The sequence below is a fragment of the Epinephelus fuscoguttatus genome, linkage group LG9, assembly GCF_011397635.1.
Source record: "Epinephelus fuscoguttatus linkage group LG9, E.fuscoguttatus.final_Chr_v1".
Taxonomy (NCBI): domain Eukaryota; kingdom Metazoa; phylum Chordata; class Actinopteri; order Perciformes; family Serranidae; genus Epinephelus; species Epinephelus fuscoguttatus.
The window spans coordinates 16,848,545-16,862,418 of NC_064760.1; the positions used below are offsets into that span (position 1 = coordinate 16,848,545).

General features: G+C 42.4%; 1 protein-coding gene across 4 annotated transcripts in view; it reads right to left on the minus strand.

The window, feature by feature from the left end:
- Positions 1-449: 449 nt before the first annotated feature.
- The window catches only part of pcdh19 (protocadherin 19), a 69,147-nt gene continuing 55,722 nt past the window's right edge, over positions 450-13,874 (minus strand). For all 4 annotated transcript variants that reach the window (XM_049585656.1, XM_049585654.1, XM_049585657.1 and 1 more), the window contains exon 5: positions 450-3,101. In XM_049585656.1, coding sequence (XP_049441613.1) covers positions 2,542-3,101 — 560 coding nt within the window. In that variant the 3' untranslated portion in view covers positions 450-2,541. The remainder of the gene's footprint in view (positions 3,102-13,874) is intronic.

Sequence of the window (13,874 nt, forward strand, 5' to 3'; positions counted from 1 at the left end):
TCAAAGGTCTGGGCCCAGGAAAATTTAGCCTAGCTCGCTAACTCTCACTTTCAAAGTAAAAAACAAACTTAACAGTATAAGGGTTATTAACAAATGCTGATAGTTGCTTATGGTGCATAACCAATGCTGTATTAGCTCAATGACAAAAGGAGAAAAGACACTGTAAATCTTTATAGGCTGAACAGGGCTATAAAGTGCTCCAGTCAATAGCTCACCATAGAAGTTGACGTTTCCTAGCAGTGCTGGCCCTCAGAAAAAATAATCCAAGTTCAGTCAACCGTTGCCAAGGGAAACACCCACCCAGAAGCCCGACACTTAGAAAGTGAAAAATGAAATAGCTCCAGTGTCATTATAGTTTACACACACACCAAAAAAATTAGCAGAACTTTAAAGTTGACTCATGTTGAGTAAAGACAAGGAAACAAAGCAGAGAACATTTAATAGTTTAATTATAAGCTGCTGTATACATTCAGTGATTATTCCGATTTTCATGTTGCCAGAAGCCATAGGTGAGACCAGCAAAACATTCAGCTACAAGACCTAGTTTGTTGTATGCAATTTGTCAATTTTCATTCATATTTTTCCACATTGTACATAGTTTACTGCAAAGCAACATAAAACCACATTGCTGATGTGCAACACGGTTCTTCCAAGACCTTAGTTCGTTCAAACATGATTCCACCCAGTCTGTTGTGTGGTGCTCGCAGGAGGGGAGAGCCCTGTTTATACCACTCTGGTCTCAACTTTATCTTTGAGATCAACTGAACACAGATGGCACAGGATGACAGCAGTGCTGAGCAAAGCTAGTCTGCGCGTCCGAATGCCCTCAGTTGAGGCTGAAAAAGTCTTGTTTAAACTCAATTGGGCCCAATAGGAAAGGCGACTCATTATAGGTGGAATCCTGTTACCAGCTTGAAGAACACTGGGAGCCGTTCTTTCTCCTCCTTAGATACTAAGATTAAGCAACATCCTGCAATTTTTAAGGTTTTGTTTGCATCTTTTTTGGTTTCTTTTGCTATCTCACTCTAAGCTCATTGAACTGACACACTAATGTTGGTGCTGATATCGCTTTTTTTGTTTGTTTTTTTTTTGTCTTTTTTACATTTTCTAGTAGCCCACACAGAAACTTGATGGCACAAGAACTGACCAATAAGAAACTCTTTACAACAAGGTAGACTGCAACAGTTGCCAGGGGTCACACAGTAAACAAAAAAATAATCCAAGTTCATTTTGAAAATAAAAAAACAAATCAGATTCAATATAAAAAGCAAAGGACAAATGAACAAAAGCAAGTTAATTTCAAGTATAACTTACTCATAAAATAACTACACAGCATTAAATATTCTCATTATACATTTTTAAATTATTTATAAAATATATTTTGGCATATATGTTTTTTTTTATTTTTGTGTTTGTGTAACAAACGCTACTGTAGCTTCAGTTGAACACCAATGTTTATTTGTTTTTTTCTCTTGAAACAAAACATTAAAGGGATTGTCACATAACAACAGGTTATTAAAAATGATAATAGTAAACCCTATAGAGAGTTTCACATAGCAAGACATGAGTGACGATCCCTTCTATCCTAGCCCCATAGTCAAAAGTCAAAAAAAGTACAAGACCAGAGCACAAAGTTCTAATTTGTGCTCCACTGGCTACAATCAAGGTTGGGCACAGGAGATTTCAAAAGCAGTAAGTCTTTTTTTTTTCATACAACTCAATTTGAACACAAGGATCTGTCTGTCCCACTTCCAGTGTTCAGAGCGGCTGGGCAGATAGCGAGAGTTCATTTAGCTCCATCCTTGATAAAATATAAATACTGTAAAGACCTCACAGTCTGATGACACTGGGATGTCCTCAGGGATACGCAGAGAAAGTTTCTCTTATTAGTCAGGGAAAGGGGCAAATGAGACCGAGAGGGCTCGCTTCCCTTCCCCCTGAATGCACTGAAAACTGTCGAAAGAGTAAATTGAGAATATTTTTTAAGATGAATCCTGTGTATGTCGTTTATTACATTGGAGCTCACTATACAAAGGAACAAAGAGCGATTTTGGCAGCTAGAACAAACTGCAAAACCAAAGAAGGCAAATATCAGTTTGTGATACAAAAGTAGTTCAAAAGGCATAACTGTACGTAATGAATTGGCACCTCAGGTGTCCAAACACGCAGTGTCCTGCTTTGGCGCAAGCGCTGGAGAGGTCCACTGGCCATGTCCATGCAGTCAACAGTAACCTGCCTGTCCACTCGTTGCAGACCGATAGAAAGAAAACTGAACAAAAAGCAAACAAGGAAAAAGTACTGCGACTACAACAAAGCCACATCCACTACCTCAGCTCGAGCACACAACTAGCTGCAGCATACTACAGTTCATCATCCTCAGCACGAGCCGGTTCTTCAATATCGTATACTGCAAATGGGTGTGTCTCTCTACTTCCACAGCCTGACGTTCTTCTGTGTACACACAGCTATTGCGGGGTACATATATGTGAGTTTTACACTGCATGTGTGCATGAATGTCGGTGTGTGTCAATGAGAAGCTCGCTAAAGCACAATGTCCTTCAGGCGCTTGCTGCTGGGGGATTCCTTGTCTCGGCCATCGTGGAGAAGCGTGTTGATCTCCCTGACAGCTGGCTCACTGTCCTTCCCCTCCGGCTGCCGCAGCAGGCTGTGGTTGGCGATTCGCTCTGCGTCGCGGCATTTCAGAGTGTTGTAGGCAGATGACGGCTTGGACACTGGGCTCTTCAGGTGCACGGGGGAAGTGATGGGGCTGGCTGCCTCGCGCCCGTTGCCAGCTTCACGGACAGCCCCTCCATTGGCCTTGGGGCTACACACCTGAGACTCCTGAGTCCGCTTTCCCTTTAACTCTCCCCGTTCCACGTCCTCAGGCCCATCCTTGCCGAAGGTGGCAAAAGTCCTCTTGGCGGTGCCATCCTCGTAGTGGGGCACGTCCACTGTGGTGGCCTCGATAGACAAAGCGATGACATTACGGCCGTGCTCGGGTGACTTGGCACGCGCCGGGATGGGGACACGAGGCATCCAACAGCGGTCAGAGTGGCCTAGGATGCGACACTCGTCCTGGCAGTGAAAGCCTTCGCTGGGGTCTGTGAAGACACAAGAGAAAGAGAAAACATGATTAAACTTGTCTGTAAAACTGGATTTTCAACTTTTCTAGTCATTTGCACACAGATCTTAGGCTGCTCTTTTCTCCAGAGTTGCCTTCATTTGTATGTCAGAGCTGTCACAAAATAATAGAATGAATAAATGAAAATCAATGCTGCATTTTGTTTAAATTAAAACTAAGTTACACATTTCTGAATAATTTGCTTTCATTGCGATGCATTCCTGCATATGCTCAAGACTGCAGCCCTGTTAACGCTGTTCGCTGATAACAAGAGCTGGATGTTTAGGGCACTTCTAATGTGCCAATTAAATTACGTACTGTTAAATCAAAAGTCCATTTGCAACTCTTGTATAATTGGGTTTTCTGTAGCAACACTGGATGAAAGGCAGGTTTAAACAGTGCAATCAGATATCTCACAGAGAGAGACAGCAGACAAGTTGCGGTGTTGTTGCCTGGTTCTTCTCTCTCTTCCTCTCTGTCTCTGTCATCTGGCGCCGAGTTATAAATATGTAATGATGTTTAACGCTGAAGTGGAAAAAAAAAGGATTTGCCTGAGTCTGTATAACTGCACTCTTTCATACTTTGTTGTGTTGGAGGGGAAGGGCTTTTTTCTATAGTTATAACAACAACAAAAAATGCTGTGCTCTCTTACTCAAACTGAAATGCCTTTAATTAAAGAGAAACTTTTCAATGTGGACACTGTTTGTTCATGTTTTCGAAGATGGTCCAGCACTGAGTGAGACGAAACAGGCTGTAATGTAATGTCAATGGGCAATTTCGCATTGCCAATTTTTGTCCATTAAAAGTGCTTATTTTTGTCACTGACAGGCTCAGATTGTTATTCTAAGTGTCCGACAACTTAAAGAAAATATTCCTACAGAGGTAGACCTTTTTGTTAAGAGTAAGATATTTTTTGTTTAACCAGAAGCAGCCCCGAAATCGCAAGTGCCAAACACACCAGACTGTAAAACTAAGGAGACTGTCTTGGTTCGTCTCTCCACTGTTCCAACAATCACCAGCTCTGGGTTGGTTGAAATAAACCATTAATGCACCCAGTTAGATGTGAAAATACGCTGCCTCTGTACACGCTAAATTTACTATTTACTAAATAGAGTCCGGTGAGTTTGGAGATGGCAATGTTGGGCTGTTTCTTGTTAAACAAAAAAATGTCTTACTCTTTAACAAAAAGGTCTCTCTCTGTAGGGATCCTTTCAATCATGTTGTCAGACACTTAGAATGATAATCTGAGGCTGTCAGTGGCAAAAACAAGCACTTTTAGTGGTTACATTGCAACCTGTTTTGCTGCTGCCAGCTGCAGCGGTCTCGCTCAATATTGGATCAGTTTAAAAAATTGTTGTCTCCATTAGTCAGCTGGGGTGCTGTCACACCTGCCCTGTTTGGTTCGGTTCAGTCAAACTCAAGTTCGTTTGCCCCCTAAGTGCGGTTCATTTGGGCAGGTGTGTACACAGCAATCACACTCGAGTGCGCACCAAAAACAACAATCTCTGGTGCGACCTTGATCCGAAGCAACTACAGTCGCATTCAGCACATCCAGTGCATCAAAACATTGTTTTCTAGTTGGAGCCACGCCTCGTTTTCAAACTATATGGTTTGACTAAAATGAACAATGACAGCAATATAGTCCACGATGAGCAGCGCTAAAATCAACCTGCGTAGTTGTCCCTCCATTGTGACATTAGAAAGTGTCACATTTATCTTGCAAGTGTACTCTTCTTCAACGTTTTGTTTACTTCCTGGATTTTTCCCACATGGAAATTCTGACCAATCAAGAAGGAATTTGACCTGGTCCGTTTGTAAATGCTGCCGTGAGAACACGACCAACTCTAGGCAATAATGCAACTTTGGAACAAATTTAGTCCCTGATTCAGACCAAAGCAAGACAACTCTAGGTCTGAAAGCACCCTTGGAAACAAAAACATGAGGAAATAGTGTCCAGGTTGAAAAATACAGGAGTGTTTCACTGTGTTTTTGTTCACATATACGTACACTGTAATTGCTGAAAGAGCTTTGTGGTAGATATCTGGAAAGAGTGATGCACAGTACACTCTCACAATTATTCAGCCCTAGAAAACATAATTTCAAACTCTCCATGCCACTGTGCTGTTGTGTTTTCCACCTGCTCCAATCTTGAGAAAGAACCTGCCACACAGATGCGCAATGACACATTTCTGCGCTCCCCCACTGCTTGTTTCACTCCTAGCAAGAGCCATCCTCCGTTCCAGAGGCCCAAGGTGACAAGAGGGGATTGTGAGAGGGATTGCCATCGACCCAAATGCATACGCTTACATCTGGCAATCGCAGCTTGACAGATCACCTAATTAAAATCACTAATGATCTGTTTTTCTCCCTTCTTTTCCTGCACTCATGAGAGGCACCTCTGCTTAGACCCCGGGGATCGATATTTAAAGATTGGAGACAGGCTTTTCAGGGGCAAGATATGCCAGTGCTGTCTCTCATAAAGTATAATCTGATGAGACTGACAGATACCATGGTGACTAAATGACTGGCTGTGTGAGTAATGTGGAGTATCATGGGCTGTTTGAACCCAGAAATGGGAGCTCTGAAAGAATCATCATGCTCAAGGCTGAAAATGAACACAGACCATGAGTGACCGATCACATGAATGCTTCACTGTGAGACAGAGGCGGCACAGAATTAGTTTCCTTTGATCAAGTTCGTGTCTACATCAAGTGGCAACCTTCAGAGATTAAAAATGAAGCCAAAAACTGCAGTTCCTCTAAAGGCCACTTGAGGCTAGCTCCAAGAGCAAGTCAATCCCCACAGAGCCCCAACTTTACAGCAGAAATAAACATGTTTACAGTCTGGTACAAAAATTGGTTATGCTCTCTGTAGCTAATTCAAACATTTATGACAGCTGTACAGGGGCGTAAATCTTTACATAACTCACCAGTTAAATGTTATCAAGGCTTAAAGTTATACATAATTAAGGTCGTGGCTGCTTTGAGTGTCAGGCGGGTGCTGTCTGTTGACATGACATGGTTAGGTTACGTAACCATGGTGTAACCTTAGATTCAAAGAGTGTTGGTGTAGCTGTAGCTGTTGCTACTTCAGTGTGTTGTCAGTTCATAAAAGTTATCTGAAATGTTTTGGTTGCCTAAAAAAGTCTTGCTCAGCATTCGGTTGTACTAAACGAGCCTCTAAGGAGTCAAATGTTCTGTTTTTCCAGTGAGTACATTTCATTTAATGGTTTTAAGCACAAATTAACAGTAGCACTAGCATTAGCACAGTTAGCCATAGCTGTAAATTATGGTGTTAGCATTGTCACCTCGCAGCAAAAGGGTTCCTGGTTCCAACCTTGGGGTGGGGGAGCCCCTCTGTGCGGAAGCATGGGTACTCCAGCTTCCTCCCACAATCCAAAGACGGGCCAAAAAGGTTAGGTTAATTGGTGACTCTGAGCGTGAATGATTGCCTGCCTCTATGTGTCAGCCCTGTGATAGTCTGGCGACCTGTCCAAGGTGTACCCGACCTTTTGCCCAGTGTTAACTGGGATAGGCTCCAGCCCCATTACAACCCCTAACAGGAAAAGCGGTGATGGAAAATTAACAAATGAATGTAAATTAACCGTGCCCACTAAATTAGTTGCTAGCGTTAGGTTTATCTCCAAACTCTTATCCAAATATGGCTATGTCTAGCTCCAAAAATCCAAGATGGTGGCAGCCAAAATGCCAAACTCAAGGCTTCAAAATGAAAGTCCACAAACCAGTGGGTTTCTGTCTGTACAGTCTATGGTCTATATGCACACACAGACCCATACACACAGATTTACCCCAGTAAATGCAAGGGACGTCATTCTAATATGCACCTTTATATACTCTACAATTACAACACAAGTTAACATCTCAGCCCCCAGGAATTCTTTCAGTGTGAAAAATATTAACTTTATGTAATATCATTACATACCATCGTCCACATTATCCACACTGCAGCACAAATACAGATTTCTTTAAAACCTCCATGCAGTTAAAATCATTTCATGTGGACGAAAAGTAATAATGAACCAATTGAATATATTGTGCACTGCTGTATGTATGTAAATGTGCATGAATGCTGATTGGTCCAGGCGGGACTGCACTGGCAGCAATCAAGGAGACAAAAGGCACGAAGCTGGGGATTTTGTTTAAAGAGAAGGGATCCAATCAGAATGTAATAATGTAATCAAAAGTCTTTACGAAAGTCTTTACCAGGTAGCTGGAACATAATGGAGGCCGATGAATGAGAGAAAAGAGAAAAAACATACCCACACACTCGATTAGATTGTCCACTGCCGCGGTATTTTCAATGCCATGTTCTTTTTTTAAACCTATAGAGCTGCTTTGTCATTTACTGTATTTCGACCCCTTTCTGATGCCTACTCTCTGATAGTAAAGATGCCAATATCTCAGTCACAGCAGCAATGTTACATTTAATTGTTATAACTATATTTTAGTACTTGCTGGAACTGAGAAACCTTGGATGTAATTTGAAAGTTGTAACGTAAATTTCAAACTTGTACACTTATCACTTCATTAAATTTGTTAATCTGAAATTTCTCCCCAAATTGTGTTTGACAAAGCAGATCCTTTTTCTCTGCTGATTAAAGATTTACAAGGATCTTGGTTATGAATGCAATTTCCTCTAAACACTTTGGCTTTTTTCTATAGCCTGAAGCACTTTCTAAAGCATGAAAAGCCTCGAGGCACAAAGAAATATACACAAGTTGTATGCTCTCTACTTAGCAGCGCATGCATATGCAGTGAATGCCATTTTCTCTCCTTTCCTTTAGGGGTCTATGGGAGAGCAACTGGGTTGTAAATGACATTGTTATGAAAGCCAAGTGCCATTAACACTCACACATCCTGCCTCTGCTCAGAGCTTCATAAAACGCAGATGTCGCTCTAAAAAGACCCACAAAAAACGGAAGAGACAAAATTTAAATTAAAAAAAAAAGTGACAGGCCATCGACCTCTAACAAAACACAGTCTCCTCCTATTCCAAAAACACGAGCTGGTGAGAGAGGAATTGATGGCTTTTGCAGCGACACTTAGGTTTGGAAGTCAACACGTACAGAATGGAAGACAGTGAAGGCACCTCCTGCTGTGAATGTGCATTCAAAGTCATCAGGAAAATAAGCTTACCAATCAGTTCCAGGAGCAGATTTGAAGTACAGTACAGAGCAGGATGTCATTTTCTATCAACGATTTAATACCTATTAATTACTGAGGGAGCTCCACTGGGAGGGGGAATTTTTTAGTGTTCCACATTTAAAACACAAACAGGCTGTTGGCGGCAAAAAATGTATGTATCAAGTAACACAGTGCGGCTATCAAATCAGACACACTGCACTTTTAACACTGAATTAAGGTCCAAAGACTGGCGAAGGCACCGGGGAGCAGTTTAAATATGCATGTACTGATGCACATGGTTTAGGAAAATAATAAATATTGCCACTTCAAATGCAAAAGCCAGATTCTCTTGATAATGCTGGTCATGTTTTTTTGTTTCTTGTTACCTGGAATAGCATCACTTTGCATCAGCACGGAGAGAAAACCCACACGCTCCCTGCCATTTCATCTTGCATCTGCAGCCTGCCAGCAGCCGATTCAATCCTGTCTCCTTCCCTCAATCAGATGAAGGCGTCTTGACTTCAAATTACAGCAGACAGGTCTTCAGCTCCAGCATGGGGATCCCACAACCTGACAAGCTCATTGCTCAATTTACCCCTGTGCACCGCATATAATGATCCCTTCATGTCATACAGCTGGAGGTGCTATTTGTTTGTTGCTAATGTAGCAAAAAAAGAGGAATCAGCAAAAGACTGAAATCCCCCGACGCAAGAGGGAAGGGTTGTGTTCACTGGAAGAGACAACTCCCCGAAAAACTCCCCGAGCTTTCGCCAGCTATTTTGCGTCCTGCTTGGCTAACACATGGAGCCTGGCTTGGAAAGCACAGGCGTTTTTCCCTCCAAAATTAGCGCACACAGCCTCAAGGTTGAAAACAATGATGTAATCCCATAAAACGAGTGTAAGCAGCCGCAGTCAACAGAAGGCCAGATTGGAGGGCCAGAGACGGGGCTGACTTGCTGTGAAACCTCTCTTCTTCTTTTTTTTTCAGGTGACAAAATCTTCATTTTCTATTTCTTAGCTTAACTGGAGCCAGGAGGCGATGGGGACTTGCTGTATGACACAATTCAGTCAGTTTGGTTTTACAGCATGATGAACCCTAAAAAGAATTTGGAACAGCAGCGTGGCATGATAAATCATTTTACAAAGAATGTCTGCCACTTTTGGCTTAAACTACTTTTTTGTATTCCTCTGTATGCTGACATTTTTGTTGTAGCGGTAACAATAAATGTCCTGATTCTGTTTGAACAGACAGCCAGACAGTATAATGTGGATATTACTGTGATGTAGCGGTTATGAAAGCAAATAATTTAGAGCAATTTAAACGTAGAAAAGCTTTACTTGTGGCCTGCATAGACTTTGGTGTTTGTCTTTGATTTCCCTTGCTTTCCCGTTCTCACTGTTTTTTTTTCCATATTAAACTCTATCAAGTGCTGTGACAAAGCAATCAAATAAAACTTGTCTATAGTCTGAGAAGACAATTATTAAGGTGATTGAAAGAGCAAACAGCAACTCTGACATGATGCTTTAAAGGTCCAGTGTGTAGGATTTATGGAAATAAATAGGCAGAAATGGAATATAACAAGTATGTTTTCTTTAGAGTATAAATACCTGGAAGTAAAAACTGTTGTGTTTTCATTACCTTAGAAGGAGCTGTTTATATCTACATAAGAAGATCGCCATGTTGCACCACCATGTGTCTACTGTAGCCAAGAAAGGACAAACCAAATACTGGCTCAAGACAGGGCCATACACGATTTCAAATCCGCCACTGTAGTAAGTTGTTGTTGGGCTAGTGATGCGTTAACAACATGTCAAACAGCATCAGAAAAACTCTGATTTGTAACATAAAACTGTTTACTCAGTAAATCACCTGCTTCGACCTCTGTGGTTAATTCGGCTCCTGGTAAAAACCTCCTGAACAATGAACACTGAAGGAATTCTAACCAGGAGAAGTTTCAGCTGGTTGCAATCTGCAGTCCTCACCGCTAGATGCCACTAAATCCCCCTAAATCTTACACATTGTTCCTTCAAGTCTATTTTTATAGCCGTGTGAGAGGGCTGGTATAAAATCCAAAAGGTCTCCACAAAGTTAAATACATGTGACCGCAGTCCCGCTGACCCTTTCTGAGGACAGCCGGGAGCCAACACATGTCTGAGTGTTGTACAGAAGGATTTTATTTGCAGCTAAAATGCCGTCCACTTCTCTGCTCTCATCTTGGTGTATCTTTGACAGTGAGATGGCTGTTTTCTAATTGCTCTCCATATTAATTTTCCATCCTGGCAGTCACATGGCAAAGATTGATTAAATCTAAATTGTTACTACAGAGTCTTGATGGAGGCTGTGATGCAGAAGCTGATGGAGGCATCACAGGGGAGGAAAAATTCAGAAAATATGGCACCGGCAGAATAGAGGATGTCTTTCTGCGAATGTCGGGGCTCAGACTCCAAATCGTGCTCGAGTCCAAACACGCATGGCCTTGCTGATCCTAACACTGGGGATGGAGCTTAACATCTAGGCTGTCCTAACTACAGCAGAGGGCAGGTCTACAGCCAGCTGAGGCTGAGGCTTGGCCAAGCAGCCTCCTACTCTACTCACCAGGGAGAGTCCAAGCACTGCTGTCATCCCAGCCAGCCAATTCAGTCTGTGGGCCATAAATCAGCCTGGAGGCCTGGCTCCTGCGGGAGCGGCAAGATGGAGTGTGATGGTCTTGTTTTTACAAACAGTAGAGGGGCACCCTTACTGCGCCACGCAAGCCATCATTCTCTACACAGCACCGAGTCCTCTCCTTCTCCCCACAGCATCTGGTTCAGTCACATCAAGCTATCCCCCCCCCGACACCCCCAGATTCATCCCTCGCAGCTCCCCTCACAAGCCAATCCTTTATGCTTCCCCTCCTTCTGTCCTCCTCTTTCATCTCATCAGTACCGCTGTCTCACGTACATTGCTGTAATTAAATAAATCCTTCACCCAAAAATCTCTCGTTTCTGCCTATCTGACCAGAATTCCTCCTGCTCTTCCAGTCAAATATTAATTGTCGAGGAAATTAGACTCACTGGGCAGCCTTGTTAGTACTGTCCTACGGCTGGTGAAGCCAGGGGTTCATGTGGCACTGGTTCTATTTCTGAGCATTAGTACCAGTCAATTTATCAAGAGCGAATTCACTGTCTAATCCATCCAGCACTGCAGAGAGTGTCTGACAGCCTGTCACTTCCACCCGGCCTGCCCGTGTCCTCCCAAACGCCGATGCAAAATGGCAAGTTAACTTAATTTCCAGCTCATCTTACATTCGCAATTTTTTATAAGCACTTGTCAGTGACTGTTTTAAAAGCGAGCAACAGTTCTGCAAATGTTTACTTCCGCTGTATGTACTCGCTCCCTCCCCTCGCCGCAGCCCATCCAGCCCAGCCTGTGCATTCTACAGCAGGTCCTGTTGTAAAGAATGAATTTCCAAACTGGTGTTGACAAACAATGCACTAGCTTCTAAATTGGTACAAACAGCATCTGTTTAACAGCTGTGTAACAGCAGCAGGAGGAGAAAAAAAAGCAATCGCTATGCCGTTTTATAAATCACTATGTCATCGCAGAGCACTGTTTTGTTCAGAAGCAGGACCACTGGCCAATGGACTGCTTGATGTAGTGGAAACGATGCGAGCTGGTTGTCATGATGACATGCATGGGTGGGCTGCTCTCAATGCCCCAGCAACAAATACTATATAGCAATACTTCCCGAGAGGATTCTCTTTTCTTATTGTGCCCTGCTCCTGTTAACACTGGCTCCTAGAGGTTGTGGTGTCTCAGTAGGGCTGCAGAAGCATTGCCTTTGGCTTATATCGTGACATATGCAATGCTCAGAGGGGCAGGATTTACAGTGGTCAGATCTGGTGTGATCTGCAGGTTTTTGGACTATAACTCATGGCCTGGTTTTACATGAGCCAGTGACTGTTTAACTCTCTCAGCAGGCAGTCTGGACTGGGTTTAACACAGACACAAAGGCAGGGACCTAAGCCTGGCTGCATGAGGCTGGACTTGGCTGAACAGAAGAGGTACTCAAGATAGACGACTGCACCAATACAACCAACTATTGTATCTTTCCATATTTGGTTTACCCTCTTTTTACCTCGATGCCTTAGTTCCATAAAGTCAGGTAGCTGTTTCCAGTTTGTATCCATCCCTATCAAATAAACAACAGATAAATACATAAATAAATAAAGTCTCCACAAAATATCAGAGAGCCTTTGAGGAAGGCCGGCATCTTGTCTGCGTGCACAGAGCCCAGATGTTCATCCACACTGTCAATCCAGCAACATGCTTAGCAAAGACAAACTTGTTCCTCCTGCTCATAATGATAAAAAAATTGACCACAGACTGAACAGATGCTGTTCAGGTGTCAAATTAGTTCTCAGAGAAAACTCCTGATACTGTTGCCTGCAAATGTTTCGTATCATTCGACCCAGAAGGAGCTGGACTGACATTTTTAAAAGGTTATTTCGTTTTTTTAAGGCATGTGGCTACACAGCTTTGCTGTGCAACTAACATATTTGATCATTTAAGACACATTCTGGCCTCTCCTTGCTGGATAACAGCTGAATTCAAGGGTCTCAAGGATCTGCATCTCCATACTAATCTGACCTAATAACACCACACACACCAGCACGACCTGGTTGCGCTCTTGAAGATGGTCTCCTTGTCATTCTTTAAATTAAATAGAAATCTGTTGGCTTCAGAGCATATGCTCCTGTACCTTTTTTCTCTGGAATAGGCTTCAACTACATGTACCCTAACCCTTTACCTAGTCAGGTCAATCACTTTTTCAAACATGTAGATTTTTTTTTTTTTTTAAGCATTATTTCTGGGGCTGTTTGCCTGCAATTGATAGGACAGTATTACATGTAAAAGGGGGAGAATGAGGGGGGATGGCACGCAGCAAGAGGCTGCAGGGTGAAAACGAACCCACGGCTGCTGCAGCAGTACATGGGATGCTGCTCTACCCACTGAGCTACTGGGTGCCCCACATGTAGATGTTTTAATGTGATTCTTTTACTTTAATTTTTAATGTTACTGTATTTTTCTGCTGAATGTTTCATTTTAATCTAAAGTGTTTTGGGACCATCCCTCATTGTGATTCTACACTTCAATTAAAATTAATTTACTGATTGATTAAACTATGAAAAACACTGATGTTCTAGTTACTTTTTGGTGTAACAAAGATGTCAATGGTTAAATTTTTGGGTTTATTTACGTACAGCTGATCAAGGCTGAAGCCATGGAGTCAGTACTGGTGGGGACTAAATCTGTGGGGTCCAGAAAAACATTAAAAATTTGAAAACTCATTCCCTATAATAATGTATTATGTATTTTTATTCTTAATATTTTTGGGGGTGGGATGTGATGCCACCCCCCCACCCCTCCCACCCCCCTACATATATTATAATTACTGCCTCGCAGCTGATAGCTACAAACTGTGAAATAACTTATGAATATGTCTGCGCTTTCCTCCACATCCATATCGCTGTCAGTGGAACAAGAAATCAGCTTAATAACTTTGTGGCAGTAAATTAGATCATTTGGTGGCCATATAAAACATTTCCAAGAAAAACTAATCAGGGAT